Source organism: Aquarana catesbeiana, linkage group LG04 (assembly GCF_042186555.1).
Source record: "Aquarana catesbeiana isolate 2022-GZ linkage group LG04, ASM4218655v1, whole genome shotgun sequence".
NCBI lineage: Eukaryota > Metazoa > Chordata > Amphibia > Anura > Ranidae > Aquarana > Aquarana catesbeiana.
In genome coordinates this window covers 13,023,431-13,043,819 of record NC_133327.1, presented here as the reverse complement: position 1 = coordinate 13,043,819, position 20,389 = coordinate 13,023,431, and the positions used below count along the sequence as shown (strand labels likewise).

Here is a 20,389-nt window from a genome sequence, read left to right as displayed (position 1 = left end):
ACATGGTACAGGAGATGGTCATAGACTGCAGACATGGTATAGGAGATGGTCAGAGACTGCGGACATGGTACAGGAGATGGTCAGACTGCAGACATGGTACAGGAGATGGTCAGAGACTGAGGACATGGTACAGGAGATGGTCAGAGACTGCAGACATGGTACAGGACATAGTCAGAGACTGCAGACATGGTACAGGAGATGGTCAGAGACTGCAGAGATGGTACAGGATATGATCAGAGACTGCAGAGATGGTACAGGAGATGGTCAGAGACTGCAGACATGGTACAGGAGATGGTCAGAGACTGCAGACATGGTACAGGAGATGGTCAGAGACTGCGGACATGGTACAGGAGATGGTCAGAGACTGAGGACATGGTACAGGAGATGGTCAGAGACTGCAGACATGGTACAGGAGATGGTCAGAGACTGGGGACATGGTCAGAGAGTCTGAGACTGCGGACATGATACAAGAGATCATTGCAGCCTCACCAGTGCCCGTCAGATGCAGCCAGCCTGTGTCCCCGGTAGTGCAGCCTGAGTCCCGGTAGTGCAGCCAGTGTCCCCAGTAGTGCAGCCTGTGTCCCCATTGCAGCCAGGAAAGGGAGAGAGCCGCCGCCGCCGCCTGTTTGATTACAGCGCCGGGAACATCACAGCTTTCATTTCAATAGCTGTGTGTTCCCCGCTGCGCGCCGTCACATACAGCCCCTCCCCCTTGTCCGGGCACTTTGATAGACAGATCACCCGCCCCTGCCCAGGCCCCGCCCCATTCGGTATCGGCAAAAATTCTCTTTCGGCTTTTTGCCGATATGTTTCGGTGGCCGAAATTTCGGTGCATCCCTGCTGCAAACCTACCAAGACATGGCCGTCCACCTAAACTGACAGGCCGGGCAAGGAGAGCATTAATCAGAGAAGCAGCCAAGAGGCCCATGGTAACTCTGGAGGAGCTGCAGAGATCCACAGCTCAGGACTGTATAAGGGCCTAACTGTATTTATCTATTGTCTATCTATCTGCGGGTTTAACCCTTCCCACTAGGGTTGCCACCTCATCCCTTTAAACCCGAACACATACTAATTACACGGGTTCTGTGGCTGATTAAGGTGGTAATTAAACTCACTTGGTGCCTTATCTGCAGTAAACTAGCCTCAGAACCTGTGTAATTCATATGTGTTCGGGTTTAAAGGGATGAGGTGGCCACTCTACTTCCCACTCTACATAAAATAAAACAAAAAAAAGTTTATGCACCTGGCACATCACACTGGTGTGTATCCTGCTGTGTGTGGCCCTCCCGCTCCTTCTCTGTGGCCCTTGGTGGTTTAAAGGGGTTGTAAAGTTGTTTTTTTTTTTTTTTTTAAATAACAAACATGTTATACTTACCTTCACTGTGCAGCTCGTTCTGCACAGAGTGGCCCCGAACCTGGTCTTCTGGGGTCCCTCGGCGGCTGTTTCAGCTCCTCCCCGCAAGCATTTACCACCTTCATGCGAGCTCCCTCGCACGGTGGTGAGTGCTTGCGGGCGCGCTCCCGTGATACAGCCGGCGGCTATAGCCGCTCGCTGTATCACTCGGCCCCGCCCCCCGGCGCGCCGCGTCATCGGATGTGATTGACAGCAGCGCGAGCCAATGGCTGCGCTGCTTTCAATCCATCCACTGCAGCCAATCAGCGACCAGGCTGAGCTGCAATGAAGCTGACGAGGACGAGGAGCGAAGATTCGAGGCGTCAGGTAAGTAAAACGGGGGGGCTGGGGGCGGCGGTACTGTCAAAAGTTTTTTCACCTTAATGCATAGAATGCATTAAGGTGAAAAAATTTTTACCTTTACAACCCCTTTAAGGATTAAAAAAATAACACAATGGTGTCCCCAGCTGTTCCCTGGTTGATAAGTTACAATTCAATGAAATGGTTGGCGTTGGGCAGACTGTACAGATGGCTTAATTCTTGCTGCAGCATGTGTAGACCCCCATCCACTGTCTTTGAAAGCCTTAGTAGGGGGTGGTTGGGGGAGGTGTTAAAAATGCAGCTCAGCCACGTGTTTTTCCCACCCTCCAACCGCAAGTGCAAAGGAACTCTAATGCCGCGTACACACGGTCGGACTTTTCGTCTACAAAAGTCCAACGGACGCCAACGGACTAAAGCTGGCTGGTAATCCGTTCGTGTGTGGGCTTCTCCGGACTTTCAGCAGACTTTTTCAGCCTCAAATCCGACGGACTTTAGATTTGAAACATGCTTCAAATCTTTACGTCGTAACTACGACGGACCCGAAATCCGCTCGTCTGTGTGCTAGTCCGACGGACAAAAACCCATGCTAGGGCAGCTATTGGCTACTGGCTATGAACTTCCTTATTTTAGTCCGGTGTACGTCATCACGTACGAATCCGTCGGACTTTTGTGTGGTCGTGTGTAGGCAAGTCCGTTCGTTAGAAAGTCTGCTGCAAGTCCGCCGAAAGTCCGCCGGAAGTCTGTCGGACAGGCTGTCGGACTTTTGTAGACGAAAAGTCCGACCGTGTGTACGCGGCATAAAAGCAAGTTTTTATCTGCTCAAGTGCATGAGGTCTAATGGTAGCCGCATACACTTTCATAAATGAATGATTTCTTTTACAGTCGAGTTTTCCTGCTGAGAAAAAATGATCTATAGTCAACAACTCAGTTGATCTTTATGGAGCACACAGGAAAGTGAATGGGAGTTGAAAGTTGGAAGAAATTATCCTAAATGATCGCATCTCTGTTTCCAATATCCAATCTCTTAATCTGATCGATTAAATTATGATTGTATTCCTGACTAAAGTATCTCAGTGTTGCCGATTGATGCAGAATGGCTGATAATCATCTACCCTGGCCAGTCGGCTCAGTTTGATCTAATCCGATCGAACTCAAATCCAAATCGGGTGGACGGGAAGTCATGGCTTTTTAATTACTTGCAGATTTATTCATTTTGATTTTCATCGATCGGATAATAATAAGTCTCCCAAACAAAGGAAATCGATCTATACTTACAACTTTTATATAATAGAAATAAAGAAAGACATGGTATAAGAGCAGCAAACCAATCAATTGATTTTATTGATACAAAATCTTATAATTGTCTGTCCACTCCAATCAATCTTTCCCCATGGTGCCATTAAATACAGACAATGTTGTGAGAAAAACCAAAAGGCTACAACCATGTTTCTCCATGAGAACCCCCCCACCCCCTTTCCCAGGTGCAACAAGTACGGGACCCAATTTGCCCTGGATCAGAGATGGATGAGATGATTCTGTGATCCGGGGGGGTGACTTTGTGGTGTTGGGGGACTTTGATGTGATAGGGAGACTCTAATGCAACCTTTCTCAACACAGAGGAACCCTAAAAATAACTTTCCGGTGTCAGGGAACCCCTGCTAATAATTCCTATATCTACAACTTATGATACATTAGTTTGATGGTCATTGAGAACAATGCTCCTCACACTTGTGGTCATTGGGAAACATTCCCCCTTGAGGCTGGGTTCACACCATCGCCGGATCCGTCGCACAGCAGGGGCCCGGTGCGTGCTGGTTCACCGTTTCAGGTCCGATTTCAGCCTGAATTTTGGGCTGAATTCAGGCCTGGAAATGGACCAAAAAAAGGCACACATCTTTCCAGCAAATCCCACGGGACCTGCTGTGGAAAGATGTGAACTAGCTCCATAGAGAGCCAGCCACATTCTCCTACTATGCAAATTGGATGCGGGGTGTGAACCCAGCCTTACAGATAGCTAAAGAGATCAATGGTGTAAGTGGGAACTTACAGTATCTGAGAAGGAAAAACTGCTTATTACTCAAGGAACCCCTAGCAACCTCTAGAGGAACCCTGGTGCTCTAATGTGATGGCAGAAACTTGGTTATGGGGGCTTTTGTGTTTAGGGGAGACTCACATGTAGGTGGACCTCTGAGGTGATGGGGGCCTCTGATGTAAAGGGAGAAATCTGATATGTAGGGGGACCTCTGAAGTGATGACAAGACTCTAACATGAAGGGGCGGCTCTGATGTGTAAAGGGGGTTTCTGATGTGATGGGTGGACCTCTGATGTGGAGGGGGTTTCACATATAAAGGGGGACCTCTGATTTAAATGGGAGGGGCTCCCATGTGATGTGGAACCTTTGATGTAAGGGGACTTCTGATGTTGTGATGGAACCTCTGATGTGAAAGGGGGCTTCTAATGTGATGGGGGGACATTTGATTTGATTGGGGGGGGGGGCTCCCATGTGATAGTGGAACCTCTGGTGTAAGGGGGGCTTCTGATGTGATGGAAAATCTCTGATGTGATTGGGGGCTCCCATGTAATGGTGGAACCTCTGATGTGAAAGGGGGCTTCTAATGTGATGGAGGGACCTTTTGATGTGGAGAGGGGCTTCAGATGTGAGGAAGGTACATCTGATGTGATTGGGGGCTCTCTTGTGATGGTGGAACTTCTGATGTAAGGAGGGCTTCTGACACAATGGGGGACCTTTGATGTGAAGGGGGGCTTTGGATGTGAAGAGGGTACTTCTGATGTGATTGGGGGGCTCCCATCACCATCACAGCACTTAAAACAAAAAAATGGCCTGGTGATGAAGGAGTATATGCAAGGTGATATTTGAGGGGTAAACCACACTAAATTGACAAAAGTATTGGGATGCCTGCCTTTACAAGCACATTAACTTCAATGGCATCCCATTGAACGAGAAGCCCTGACTCACAGACTCCACTCTAATTCATCCCAAAGGTGTTCTATTGGGTTTAGGTCAGGACTCTGTGCAGGCCAGTCAAGTTCCTCCATCCCAAACTCGCTCATCCATGTCTTTTATGAACCTTGCTTTATGGACTGGTCCAAATCATTTAGTGGAGGGGGGGATTATGGTGTGGGGTTGTTTTTCAGGGGACGGGCTTGGCCCCTTAATTCCAGAAAAGATAAGTCTTAAGGCATCAGTATAGCAAGAAATTTTGAACAATTTCATGCTCCCAACTTTGTGGGAACAATTTGGGGATGGTCCCTTCCTGTTCCAACATGACTGCGCACCAGTGCACAAAGCAAGGTCCATAAAGACATGGATATGCGAGTTTGGGCTGAAAGAATGGTCAAACATTCCCATAGACACACTCCAAAAACCTTGTGGACAGCCTTCCTGGAAGAGTTGAAGCTGTTATAGCTGCAAAGGATGGGCCAACTCAATATTGAACCCTACAGACTAAGACAGGAATGCCATTAAAGTTTATGTGTGCGTAAAGGCAGGCGTCCCAATACTTTTGACAATAAAGTGTATGTTATTTCCTAAAATAATAAAAATAGATTTAACCGTAAATGACTCGGCTCCAATTAGTTGCTTGGTAATCCACAGTGGGATCGCAATTATCCCTTATGGATCCAAGCTCAGTTCTACAAAATAAACAGCAATGTACTATAGAAAAGACAACTCAACAATATAATTTAAAGCTTAAAAAAAGGTAGGTACAGTAAAATCTTGGATTGCGGGCATAATTCGTTCCGGAAACATGCTTGCAGTCCAAAGCACTTGTATATCAAAGCAAATTTCCCCATAAGAAATAATGGAAACTCAGATGATTCGTTCCACGACCATTTATTCATAAATCCTTCAGATTCTAGCAATGTGATATGTTGTGTAACCATAAAATGTCCATCCACAATTGGCAGCCTCCACAAGGGGATTAAAAGCAAAATCCAGCAGGAGCTACAGAGTATAAAAGAGAAGAGAGGCGCCTCTAAGTGTAGCAATATGGTTACATTTAATGAAGACACAACATTTAGCAACTCAGATGGTTGATGATTAAAAAAGGCACATCTAAATATGCAAACATGCGGGGTAAAGCTGTCCACATAGACCATCCCCTCACACCACCGTCTCTTACCACTGTCAGTCTGCAATCGTGACCGGGAAGACTACCCTGCAGTAGAGCGATCTGAAAGTGAGGCGTGGAGCGCAGCGTGGAAGGGATGACGTCAATTGCAGTGAGGAGGACGGTCTATGTGGACAGCTTTACCCCTTGATGCCTGCATACTTAGATGTGGCTGTTTTAATCATCAACCATGTGACTGGCTAAATGTTGTACCTTCATTAAATGTAACCATATTGCTACACTTAGAGGCGCCTCTGTTGTGTTTTATACTCAGTTGTGACATGACGCTATTTGTATATCAAGACATCGCTTGTATATCAAGTCAAAATTTGTTTAAGAATTTTTCTTGTCTTGCAAAACGCTCTCAAACCAAGGTTTTACTGAAATTTCATGAAAATCCCCTTAGCATGCAAACTATTTAGACAAATATAGGTATATTTAAAGGGTATCCACAGCTTAAACCAAATCTGACCTGTTATTTGCCTCTTGTAGTTCCTGTACAGCAGAGCTGTATGTGGGTTGTGATGTGACCCGGGGGGGGGGGGGGGGGGGTGTTGGGCAACCTTCTACAGAGCAGATAACACTAGGCACCTTTGTACATCTCCATAATAACTTTGTTCAGGGCTGAACTCAGGACTCTTCTTCTGGAGGAACTCAAGACCTCAGGACCATCCAGCAGCCTCCAGAACAGTCTAGCTAGAGCTCCTCAGGTTCCCAACCAGGGATATACTATCCCACTCAAACAAGAGACTCTTCTTCTGCAGGAACTCAAGACCTCAGGACCATCCAGCAGCCTCCAGAACAGTCTAGCTAGAGCTCATCAGGTTCCCAACCAGGGATATACTATCCCACTCAAACGGGGCCAACCAGCAGGCACAGAGACTCTTCTTCTGCAGGAACTCAAGGCCTCAGGACCACCCAGGGGCTCCCAGAACTGTCTAGCTGGAGCTGGACCACTCAAACACGACTCTTCTTCTGGACAAACAAAAGACCCCTGAACCACCCAGCATCCTTCAGAACATTCTAGCTGGAGCTCCTCAGGTTCCCAACCAGGGATAAACTATCCCACTCAAACAGGGTCAACTAGCAGGCACAGAGACCTTGCCTATGGGAAAGTAAGGAGCCTCCAGCTTCAGGCTTGAGAGAGCCAGACTAGTCTACAAAGCCACACTGAGTCAACCCAACAGGTGCCCACCTCACTCTTTCCTGCACAAGATCCTCAGGAGAACTCCTGATAAGAATGTCCAGAAGATCAGAAGGTGGTATACTCGGTTATTGTTATACAGGATCTTTTAAAGTGCCAACCGTTTGCATAACGCTTTACAATATAAAAAGAGAAAGTACAGCTATAAGAGGAGACGAGGGTTAGGAGGGCCCTGCTAAGGTTGTTCTTGAGGATGTTGAAGACATAGCCAACATACAGAGGTCCAACATTGCAGCAACAAAACCAACATGTTTCTTCAACAGTCCCATGTAACATTCCATGAGCAGAACTCTTCTTGGTGCATCATCCTAATTACCAGCGGGAGAAACGTACGACCATATGTACTACCTGGTAAACAGGAATGATGGGTGTACAGTACTCCCTTGCAACACCTGGGCAGGACCTCCCAAAAAAGAGATCAAAACCCTATTATAAGTAGCACAAGAACCCATCAGTTGACAAGAAGAATGCGGATAGGAGGATAGAGCAGAGCTACAGAAAGATGAGCTCATCGCTGCACTGGTTCTCTTCTATTGTCCAGTCACAGGCTGGAGGCAGGTTCAGGATGATGAGTTTAGGAGAAGTGGGTTGAATGATGCTGGACATCAAACTGAGCACATCTAGTGGCAGAAAGAAAATACTGTAGGGGAAATCCCTGGTGAATATGCAGCAAAAGCAGGTTTTGAAGTTTTTTTCTTTGTCATCTGTCCCATTGGGTGGATTTCCCTCCCCGAAAGTGGGAGAAATCTCTCCAGAGTGGAAAAAATCCTTAAAAAAAAAAAAAAAAAATCTTAGACAGCTGTCACTGGAACAGGTGTCTCCAGTGGAAGATGGAAGATTCCCCCTTACCTACTGTTTTACCCTGTTTCCCCAAAAATAAGACCTAGCTTGATTGTCGGTGATGGCTGCAATATAAGCCCTACCCCCCAAATAGGCCCTAGTTAAAGTCCTTGTAGGTCTTATTTTCACGGTAGGGCTTATTTTCGGGGAAACAGGGTAGGGTTTATTTGGGGGGTAGGGCTTATATTGCAGCCATCACCGACAATCACGCTAGGTCTTATTTTCGGGGAAACAGGGTAGTGACAACTCAACATTTTGGATTTTCACCAAGTCAATGGGCTTCATCATAGAGGCCACAATCTTCTTATAGTACATGAAAGAAAAGTTCTAGAAGCAGCCAATGGACATCACTGATTTTTTTTTTAAGTGGCATATCCCTGTCGGGGGTGTGGGTGTGTATATATATATATATATATATATATATATATATATTTTTTTTTATTATATATATAAAAAACCCTCCACAAGACGTCAGCACTCCGAGTTGAGGCCCATCTGGGAGATGAACTAAGTGATCCCGGGAGGGTGTAGCTAGGCTAATGAGTTATAGTGTGCTATCATTTACCATCATTTACTGCTTGTTATTGTGAACCAAGCCACACACAAAGCAGGATCATTAGCCAGGGTTGTTAGCACTGACACCTCAACCCATATGACCGTGGTAGGAAGATCGGGAAGAACTGGATACAAAATACAAGTGTATGGCACAGGAAGCCATCCATGAAGGATAAAGCCCAAATCATTTGCCACTGTTTTGGAAGGAATAGAACCCCTGGTGAAGTTTTTATTGCAGTTTGTACCTCCGCCAGTGATGATTTCTGCAAAATTTAACCGAAAAATTACAAAATTTTGTGCAATGAGCTACTAAAACTTGCGTTTGCATTGAAGGCTAAGCCCACCTTTCTGACCATGCTCCATGTCACACTTACATTTAGGGTGTAACATGAAACATGTTCACAGTCTGCAGCCCCAAACCCAACCACCGCCGCCATGTCATCTTTTTTCAATTCGACAAGGCTCCGCAAACACAGCTAAGTTGTTCATTTACAGAGATCTGTAAATGGAAGTACTGTATATAGAGTGCCTTGAAAAAGTATTCACACCCCTTCAAACTTTCCACATTTTATGTTACAACCAAAAACATAAATGTATTTTATTGAGATTTTATGTGATAGACCAACACAAAGTGGCACATAATTGTGAAGTGAAAGTAAAATGATAAATGGTTTTAAATTTTTTTTTACAAATAAATATCTGAAAAGTGTGACGTGCATTTGTATTCAGTCCCCTTTACTCTTATACCTCCTAACTAAAATCTAGTGAAACCAGAAGTGTCTTCAGAAATCACCTAATTAGAAAATAGAGTCCACCTGTGTTTAATGTAATCTCAGTATAATTACAGCTGTTCTATAAAGCCCTCAGAGGTTTGTTAGAGAACCTTAGTGAACAAACAGCATCATGAAGGCCAAGGAACACATCAGACAGGTCAGGGATAAAGTTGTGGGGAAGTTTAAAGCAGGGTTAGGTTATAAAAAAATATCTCAAGCTTTGAACATCTCACAGAGCACTGTTCAATCCATCATCTGAAAATGGAAGAAGTATGAACAACTGCAAACCTAACAAGACATGGCCGTTCACCAAAACTGGCAGGCCGGGCAAGGAGAGCATTAATCAGAGAAGCAACCAAGAGGCCCATGGTAACTCTGGAGGAGATGCAGAGATCCACAGCTCAGGTGGGAGAATCTGTCCACAGGACAACTATAAGTCGTGCTCTCAACAAATCTGGTCTTTATGGAAGAGTGGCAAGAAGAAAGCCATTGTTGAAAGAAAGCCAAGAGAAGTCCCGTTTGCCATTTGCAAGAAGCTGTGTGGTGGACACAGCAAATGTGTGGAAGAAGGTGCTCTGGTCAGATGAGACCAAAGTTGAACTTTTTGGCCTAAAAGTAAAACGCTATGTGTGGCGGAAAAAAAATAACACTGCATATCACCCTGAACACACCATCCCCATCGTGAAACATGGTGGTGGTAGCATCATTTTGTGGTGGTGCTTTTCTTCAGCAGGGACAGGGAAGCTGGTCAGAGTTGATGGGATGATGGATGGAGCCAAATGCAGGGCAATCTTAGAAGAAAACCTGTTAGAGTCCGCAAAAGACTTAAGACTGGGGCGGAGGTTCACCTTCCAGCAGGACAACGACCCTAAACATACAGCCAGGGCTACAATGGAATGGTGTAAATCAAGGCATATTCATGTGTTAGAATGGCCCAGTCAAAGTCCAGACCTAAATCTAATTGAGAATCTGTGGTAAGACTTGAAAATTGCTGTTCACAGACGCTCTCCATCCAATCTGACAGATCTTGAGCTATTTTGCAAAGAAGAATGGGCAAAAATATCACTCTAGATGTGTAAAGCTGGTAGAGACATCCCCAAAAAGACCTGCAGCTGTAATTGCAGCGATAGGTGGTTCTACAAAGTATTGACTACAAATGAATGCCACACTTTTCACATTTTATTCGTAAAAAATTTTGAAAAACATTTATTTTTTTCCTTCCACTTCACAATTATGTGCCACTTTGTGTTGGTCTATCACATACAATCCCAATAAAATATGTTATATTTTTGGTAGTACATGACAAAATGTGGAAAATTTCAAGAGGTATGAATACTTTTTCAAGGCACTGTAAATCTCATCTGACCCCATGGCAGAGGGACTCGCAGACCTCAACGGACCACAAGAGTAGCAACGTCACAGCACTTGTAGTCCATTGATACTTCCTCAAGCCCCGTAATCAAACATCCATACCTCAGTACAGACGTGGGCTGGAAGAAGATTCTACAAAAGGCTGTGCATTGCCCCTGTGACCCATTGATTATGGTTGAAATGCTTTGAAGGCTAGAGTGCAAAAATGTATAAATTGACTTTTATTTTTTAAATCAATTTATTCATTTTTGCAAAAGGAGAAATTTAACTTTATGGCACACATTCAAAATGTATGGGCTGCTGATGAACCCTAAGGTGCTTAAAAAAAAAAAAAAGAACATAACCCTTTTTGTCAATACAATGCACCACAACGCACTACAGTCTATTACAGTGTTTCTCAACTTGAGTCTCCTCTGTGTTCCCCCCGGGGTGCTACGAGCATGAGAACCAGTTTGCCCTGGATTAGAGATGGATGAGAGGACTCTGTGATCCGGGGGGGGGGGGTCGGTGTGAAGATGGGGGACTCTAATGTGATAGGGAGACACTGATGTGATGGGAGCCTCTTAAACTGTGATGAGGAGACTCTATGGTGATGAAGGGCCTCTGATGTGTAGGGCGGACTTTGTTGTGATGGGGGGGACTTTGACGTGGAAGGGGACCTCTCACGTGATGGGCACATCTGATGTGAAGGGAGAACACTGACATGATGGGGGGACTCGGATGTGACGGGGGACCTCTGATGTGATGGGGGAACCTCTGATGTAATTGGGGACCTTTGATGTGATGGGGGAACCTCTGATGTAATGGGAGACCCCTAAAGTGATTGGGGGACCTGTGATGTGATGGGAGGACCTCTAATGTGATGGGGGGACCTCTGATGTGATGGGGGGACCTCTGATGTGATGGGGGGACCTCTGATGTGACGGGGGAACCTCTGATTTTATGGGAGGACCTTTGATGTGATGGGGGAACCTATGTTGTGATGGGAGACCTCTAATGTGATGGGGAACCTCTGATGTGACTGGGGGACCTCTGATGTGATTGGGGGACCTCTGATGTGATGGAGGGGCTCTTATGTGATGGGGAAAGCTCTAATGTGGAGTTCATTTTGTCAAGGTGGTTGGGTGAATCGTCGCCGATTCAGGTTTCAGGTTTAAAAGTACCATTTATATTCTTTACATTTTAGACTGAGGGGGCTTTTGCATACTTCTAAAAGATACCGCAACCAAAAAAGGTTGAGAAATGCTGGTGTTTTAGACCCCTGATCTCGCCCAAAACTTTGCTCAATCTGCTTCTTTCTCTGGCCAGCGCTACCAGACTTTGACAGCCCTGGCTAATGCTCAGAGCAGAGCGCTTTCACGTTCACACCACAGATGGAAAATGTCTTTAAATCGATTTCTACTGACCCCCCTCTGCAGGCGTTCCTAAGCACTTTGTGGCGTTCCCAAGAGTTGCAGTGTGTTTCAGATGAGTGGGGGGCACACATTGCCACCCTGTAGAAGTGATTAGGCAGCTTTATAGCCAGGAGTCTGCTGTACAATTTAAAAAAAGCTCATGGTGGCTATTGCTTGTTTTAACCCTTTCAATTCCATGTGTAGATCATGTGATTAGCAGCAAAAGGGTTAAGTCCTGTCAAGTTCCCATTACTTACTGTCCCTGTTACACCAGGACTTGTCATTACAGGAAGCGAGTGGAAATCTCCCCAACAGGGCACACAGACAGCAATAAAACCTCCAGACCATTCTGAATTCAGCTTTATTTTCTAACTTATTTCAGGAACAGAGTCTTTTTCCGCAACAGATAGCGCTACCATTTTAAAGCAGATCTGGCACATCATCGATAAAATTCTCCTATTCAAGATGCCTCCCCCCCCCTTCCCAAATGCTGAAAATATATACCTTTCCCTGGCTTCCTAGGTGAGGGTGACATCATCCTCCTTCCAGGCAGATCTGGGAGAGTGTTGAGTAACCCAGATCTTGTGAGAAGACAATCCTGAAATGTGTCAGAGTTTCTTCTCGCCAGATTGGGGCTGTTCTTCCCACTGATCACCAATGAAAGGGACAATTTTTCCACCTGACCACCAATTTTGACCACCAATTAAAAAAGGGACATTCTTCCCACTGACCACCAATGTGAAAAGCATTCTTCCCACTGATCACCAATTTAAGGGACATTCTTCCCACTGAGCACCAATGTAAGGGACATTCTTCACACTGACCACCAATGTAAAAAGCATTCTTCCCACTGATCACCAATTTAAGGGACATTCTTCCCACTGAGCACCAATGTAAGGGACATTCTTCACACTGATCACCAATGTAAAGGAACATTCTTCATACTGACCACCGATGTAAGGAGCATTCTTCCCACTGATCACCAAAGTAAGGAGCATTCTTCCCACTGATCACCAATGTAAGGAGCATTCTTCCCACTGATCACCAATGTAAGGGGCATTCTTCCCACTGATCACCAATGTAAGGGGCATTCTTCCCACTGATCACCAATGTAAGGGGCATTCTTCCCACTGATCACCAATGTAAGGAACATTCTTCCCACTGATCACCAATGTAAGGGACATTCTTCCCACCGATCACCAATGTAAGGATCATTCTTCCCACCGATCACCGATGTAAGGGACGTTCTTCCCACTGACCACCGATGTAAGGAGCATTCTTCCCACTGACCACCGATGTAAGGGGCATTCTTCCCACTGATCACCAATGTAAGGGACATTCTTCCCACCGATCACCAATGTAAGGATCATTCTTCCCACCGATCACCGATGTAAGGGACATTCTTCCCACTGACCACCGATGTAAGGAGCATTCTTCCCACTGACCACCGATGTAAGGAGCATTCTTCCCACTGATCACCAATGTAAGGGACATTCTTCTCACTGATCACCAATGTAAGGGACATTTTTCCCACTGATCACCAATGTAAGGAGCATTCTTCCCACTGACAACTAATATAAGGAGTATTCTTCCCACTGACCACCAATGTAAGGAACATTCTTCCCACTGATGACCAATGTAAGGAACATTCTTCCCACTGATCACCAATGTAAGGGACATTCTTCCCACTGATCACCAATGTAAGGGACATTCTTCTCACTGACCTCCAAATGTAAGGGACATTCTTCCCACTGACTACCAATGTAAGGAACATTCTTCCCACTGACAACCAATATAAGGAGAATTTTTCCTCACTGATAACCAATGTAAGGAGCATTCTTCCAACTTCTAAATTCTGTTATATAGTGTAGCTCTGGGTGTCAAACGTTCTTTATTTGTTCATACCAATGTTCCATGAGCTGCAGGTAATTATTAGCAGAGGTTCCATGAGACTTACAATGATTTCAAAAGTTCTTGTGGACATTATTACAAAGTAATAGTGTGAATGGGCCCTAACAGATGGCAGAAGAAGAATGAGAGTGTCTACGATTCATCCAAACTATGGTGGTGCAGAGCCGGGAACTCAGGTTTTGATTTTCTATGTACAAAGCCCACCCCTAGATGAAATAGGTTTTAAGCAGAAAGCCCCCTTTAAAGCGGTTGTAAACCCTTACATATACCAAGTGAAGGGACTAAGCTGATACACAGAGATGAAACAAATCCTCATATATAATTTGTATCTGTTTATCTGTAGTATTCTCTTCTCTATGACCATTCAAAGTGCTGAATTTATACGGTCGTCTGAGAGTTCAGAAACAAGCGGTTAGAGAGCTGAAATTATACACTGCAGAGCTCAGTGAGGAGAGCTCTCACAGCTGATTGGAGGGAAGAGACACACCCCCTTCGCACAGCACACAGGAACGGAGCTGGAGCTCCCTCCCATCATCATTTTTCTCTTGGTGTCAGAAAAAGTTGTCAGAAGTAATTCGTGCTGATGGAAGATTAATGAGGCAGCAGACAGAAACAACACTTAGTGCTCTGGATTGAGACAAGTACACTCTATAGAGCAGGAGTCTCAAACTGGAGGCCCTCCAGCTGTTGCGAAACTACAAATCCCATCATGCCTCTGCCTGTCGGAGTCATGCTTGTAACTGTCAGCCTTGCAATGCCTCATGGGACTTGTAGTTTTGCAACAGCTGGAGGGCCGCCAGTTTGAGACCCCTGCTATAGAGGGATATGCTTTGTTCAAATTTCATGCCTGAGGTTTACAACCACTTTAACAATATAACTTCAGCATTCTGGAAAATCTTTGAAAATAAGGAATTTATTCACATAAAGTAGATCTAAAGCCCAAAGCTATGTTTCCATTTTGAATGGAATAAGAAATTGTTGAAGCTCCTGTTGGGTTTACCATTGTTGGCATCCCATTGAGGAGATTTCCCTTCACTTCCTGTCCAACCAAGGAAATCTCTCCAAAGTGAGGGGAAATCCCTTCTGGGATAGTTGCCAAGGGAACAGGTGTCCCCATTGGAAGATTTCCTCTCTAATCCTGTTCTGCTGACAACTCAAAATGTTGGATTTCCCCCTCAATTCCTGTCCCAGTGACAAAGGCCACCGGGACAAATATAAGCAGAATCAGGCTTTAAAGAGAAAGAGATATGCCTGGGCTTATGCAAGGAAACAGCACTTTAGGTAATTATTCTAATACATAGATCCTTATGAATAATGTATATGTGGTCCTTTATTCAGATTTACATACTGTACAAAGAGTTTCAGCAGTGGTAAGTGAAAATATATCTCCAAAAAAACTATTTATTTTTTGATAGAATGGGAAATGGTTAAAACACTTTTTTCGGGAAGGTTTACCTTCACATTCTGTTTCTGGGGCACAACAGGAAGTCAGAGGAAATCGCTCCAAAGCAAGAGCAAATCCTCCTTTGGAGAGTTGTCACCAGAGCAGGTGTTCCCATTGAATGTTTTTCCCTCCCTGGTGACACCTGCAATGTTTTGGACTGCTCCATTTCTGAGGTTGTGGAACTAACAGTGCTGCAACTAGGCTTTAGGTGATCCCGGAGCCACCCTCAAATACTAAAGATGAACAAACAGCCAACATTTATCCTGCCCAATAATAAGACTTGTGCAGTTCTAGTCTTGCAGTTGTGCCTGGGTCGCTCCTCACTGCCAACCCATGTTGGTTACAAGATATAGAGCTTCCTATACCATATCAGTACGGTGAAGCAGTTCCTCCTAAAAGTAGATCAAAACTCTTCTTTGTTCTAAAAGCTCCTAGCTAATTCCGTAAAGTTGCAGATGAAAAAGATTGACAATTGTTTTTTTTTCAAATGGGAAGTGCAATATTTCCCAATTATGAAGCTTAGGTGCCCAGACCACATTCAGCAGTGTCAGTTAAGTTCCCTAGTCTAAGGACTAGTACACATGCGTGCATTCCTAGTCCTCTGCTGCAACGTTAAGCCAAAAACTATTTTTTTAAGTTTTGGATAGATCGGGGAGGGATCAAAACCCCTGTTTGTTTTTTTTTCACTGCTATCTGGGGCTGCAGTAATGAGCTTTTCAACCACTTTCTGTCCCGATCACCACGGTTTCACCACGCCGGAAGTAAGAGACAATTTGCAACAATACAATGGTTATTAGTCTTTCCCAATTAATTGTTTATTTTTGTCGGTATTGGTTTTGGAGAGTTCCTCTCACTTCCTGTCTGATAAAACATTAGCAGGAAAGGAAGAGGAGAAATCGCTGCTGGATGTCCGTAAACCCAGAAAATTGTATCAAATATTTACCATAATTTTCCTTTCCTGGTGCCAATTCACGGCAGTATACGCAGTGCTGACTAGTATAGTGCCATGAACTGGCACCAGGAAATGGAAAAATTGTATGAAATACTTACCATAATTTTCCCTTCCGGGCTCTTATCCATGGCAACATATAGAATGCTAACTAGTGTGCTACTATGTAGGCACCAGGAAACCAGAAATTTGTACAAGTCTTGTCGCAGTTTTCCTTATCTGGTTCTTATCCATGGCAATCTATGAAACACTTACTAGTATGATGCCATTTAGGCCTGAGGAAACCAGAACATACAAATACTTAACGCATGTTTCCATTTCTTGTTTTCCATTTATGGCAGCATACGGAATGCTAGAAATACTAGTATACTATCATTAGGCCCCAAAAAACTGGAAAATGTTATCAAATACTTAGCACAATTTTACATTTTTGGTTCTTATCTGGTTCTGTAGACAACAGGAAAATTGTATCACAAACCTATCACAATTTCAAAATTTCCTGGCGCCTATCCATGGCAGCATAGGAAACGCTTAATATTATATTATATTGCCATGAAAAATCCAGATTTACATAATTTACCAAATACTTACCATAATTTTCCTTTCCTGGTGCCTATCCATAGCAGTATACTAAATGTTTACTAGTATACTGCCATTTAGGCACCAGAAAATTGAATCAAATATTTTCCATAATTTAACCTTCCTGGTTCTTATTCATGGCAGCCTACGGAACGCTTACTACTATGTTGCCATGTAGACATCAGAAAAATTTATAACATTTTTACCATAATTTTTCTTTCCTGGTGCCTATCTAGGGTAGCATACAGAATGCTTCCTCCTGCCACGTAGGCCCCAGGAAAGCAGAAAATTGTATCAAATGCTTAACATGTTTTTCTTTCCTGGTTCTTATCCATGGCAAAATAGGAAACACATACCATGTTAGCATGTAGACACCAGGAAAACTGTATTAAAAACTTACCACAATATACAAGTCCTGATGCCTATCCATGGTAACAAATGCAACGCTTAATATTATGTTGCCAAGAAAACGCTGTATAAAATTCTTACAAAAAATTTCCTTTGGTGCCTATCCATGGCAGCATACCGAATGCTTACTAGTATGCTGTCATGTAGGCCCCAGGAAGCCAGGAAATTGTATCAAAGGCTTACTGTAATTTTCTTGGTTCCTATTTATGGCAGCATATGGAATGCTTACTAGTATACTGCCATTTAGGCACCAGGAAACTGGAAAGTTGCATCAAACACTTACAATAATTTTATTTTTCTGGTTCTTATCCATAGCAGCATCTAGAATGGTTACTAGTATGTTGCCTTGTAGACACCAGAAAAATTCTATCAAATAACCATAGATTTCCTTGCCTGGTGCCCATCTTTGGCAGCATAATAAATGCTTACTAGTATGCTGCCATGTAGGCCCCAGTAAAACCAGAAAATTGTATCAAATGCTTACAGTAATTTTCCTTTCCTGGTTCCTATTTATGGCATCATTTCTGATTCTTTGCCATTCTATCCGAAACTAAGGAAAAAAGTTTTGGCTAGACATAAACCTTTATTGATATTTTCATTGCACAGGTTATGTGCATGCAAGACCTTAAAAGGCATATTGGGGACATGAAGTGTGAAAACTCCCCGCAACTTTTTTTCATGGTTGAAACTTTTTGACCGTTTTGGTTTCATACCTTTCATTCCTGCGTTTTTTAGGCCTCAATCTTACCTGACGTAGCAGAGCGTTGGTATCTATGGATCCTTGCTGCTGTTGGGCGATCGTTACTCCCAGTACCAGGGTATGTATTCCACAGGAAACGGTGGTGATCAGGACAATGGGCGTAAGGCGAAGGGGCAGGGTGATGAAGAACGAAAACACAAAGAAGGCTTGCCAACCGACTGTGTCGCTGGCTTCATGGAAGTGGGCGAAATTGAGGCCCAGATAGGAGAAAATCTGTGCGGCAATCAATATCCACAGGATGTAGGGGACGAATTTGCGGGAAATACGATCCGGTAACAGCCCAAACTTGCATAGGACGAACAGCAAGAGATGGGCCAGGAGCCCAACCGCAGCCACCAAGGTAGACGCCAACTTGTCTTGGGTGTAGACCACAGCGCACATAACGATAACGTAGCAGTCAAAGAGGGCAGCGAAAACCACTAGAACCAGGAGCGTCTCGTGACGTTGCCGACGAAAATAAGTTTGGTAGAGATTTTCCAGCGACTCGGGTACGAAGGTAAGCCTCATAAACCGCGGCAGGCAGAGACAGCAGCCCGAGCTCCGCACCGTGACTTCATGCGTCCGGCCGACTCCATGATCCGGGTCCGAAGGCAAGCTCACCGAGTAATCCGCCGAATACTCCGCCGAGTACTCCGGCTCTGAAAAGGCTCGGTTTCGCGGCATCGTTTCCTGGTAGGGGCTTCGGCAAACCGAACGAAGAGATTCTTCTTAAACTTTTCCGAAGATGGTGAACTTCTCTCGACTTTACCAGAGGCCGTTCGGAAGCCTCATCTCTCACGTATGGATCAAGAGCCGCTATCGCCGAAAAAGGGGTCGCAGCTACCCCAGCTGCAATATGCCTTCCACCAGTTTCATTCTGATCGCTTCCGAATTTCTGCCGATTAAAAAAGTCTTGCTACATTTTGAGTCATTTTTTAAAAATCTTTTTTCAAAAAATTTCTAAAAAAAATTTCACAGAAACACTTGGTCATTTTTTTTTTCTCAGTGGCATCGTAGTCCCAGGTATAAAAAGCGTTAACACAAATCCAATCGCGCATTTGGTACGTCAATAAGTATGGGACCCCCTCCTTTTTTTTTTTTTTTTTCTTCTCAGCCAAGACCACCGTTGAAAATCTCCATTGGGGTTTGAAGGCAGGTGCTTGTGTCCGTCTTACCAGGATAAGCCCGGAGCTCCATGTAGCCGATCCATCGCATATGTTTTTCTTTGCCTCGCCGCGTTCCCCTTGTGCAATCTGTTGTTTTTTTTTTTTTAATCAAAGAACACAGTGTAATTCCTCCCAAAGCCTGGATCTTGCATCCTCAATCAGGCACGACTCGTGACAGAAACGTTGAGAAGCAAAAAATCTGCATGTTCAAATCCCACGTACGGCCAAACATCCCTCGACAAACAGAATATTAAAAAAAAAAAAAATATATCAAAAAATTTTTTAAAAATTTTTAAAAAAGGGCAGCAAAAATCTGATGAGTTTCTCGCTATGGTGGATTAAAAAATAAATAGATGATACAGTAAAGGTGGTGGTGCAATGGATTAAATTGTGAGGCGATTTGAAGGTGCGAGTCGAAGGATGGGTAGCTGGAATCTCTAGTGGTTCAGGTCGGGGGGATGCGAAGGCTGGGTACGTTTTTCTCCATGGCAAGGGAAGAACGTTGAGGAAGAGAGCTGCATCCAAGGATTCCAAGCCTCCTGGGAATCACACAAAGGAGGGAGCAACAGACAGCTGTCACATGCATCCAGATGTCTGTAGCCAGATCTCCTGGCCAGTGCACAATCCCACGTACTGGTAGTCAACCACACAGGTCTCAGCCCGCAGTCCCAATGTGGTGGCAAGTCTTCCTGATCACAAATGCTTGGAGGGGGTTCCAGATTCAGCTTCGTTCACATCCCATCCATCTTTGCTGCTGCTGCTGCTATTGCTGCTTCTCTCCCCCTCTGCATCCTCCACCCCCCTGCTGCTGCTGCTGCCTGCCTGTTCCTTCCAGCCTTGTGTCTTGTGCCTGCTAGGTCCAAATCTGCCATCTGCTGGACATAGATGGAAATGCCAAAGGAAAAAGCATTTCTCAACCTTTTTTTCCTATCAGGGCACCCTTTAAAATTATGCAAATTCTTGAGACACCCCAGTCTAAAAAAGGAAAAATTGTAAATGTTACTCATCAACGGGAAACCTGAGCCTGGGACAACCACAAAACCACCTTAGTTACATAATTACATAATTGGTAAGGTTAAATAAAGACACCAGTCCATCCTGTTTAACGTGTGTGCGCGTGCGACTGCCATTTCCCATACCTCTGTATGTTGCCTTTATAGTTACATACTCCTTGATTAAATTAACTTCACAACCCCCCCCCCCCCAATC

The 20,389-nt window shown here is 44.5% G+C and overlaps 1 protein-coding gene across 1 annotated transcript in view; it reads right to left on the bottom strand.

Annotated features, from left to right (window-relative positions):
* Positions 1 to 20,015, bottom strand: part of ADCY3 (adenylate cyclase 3) — a 175,011-nt gene extending 154,996 nt beyond the window's left edge. Inside the window, exon 1 of the mRNA XM_073624847.1 lies at positions 18,024 to 20,015. Within this exon, the coding sequence (XP_073480948.1) occupies positions 18,024 to 18,698 (675 nt within the window). The 5' untranslated portion in view covers positions 18,699 to 20,015. The remainder of the gene's footprint in view (positions 1 to 18,023) is intronic.
* Positions 20,016 to 20,389: the final 374 nt, after the last annotated feature.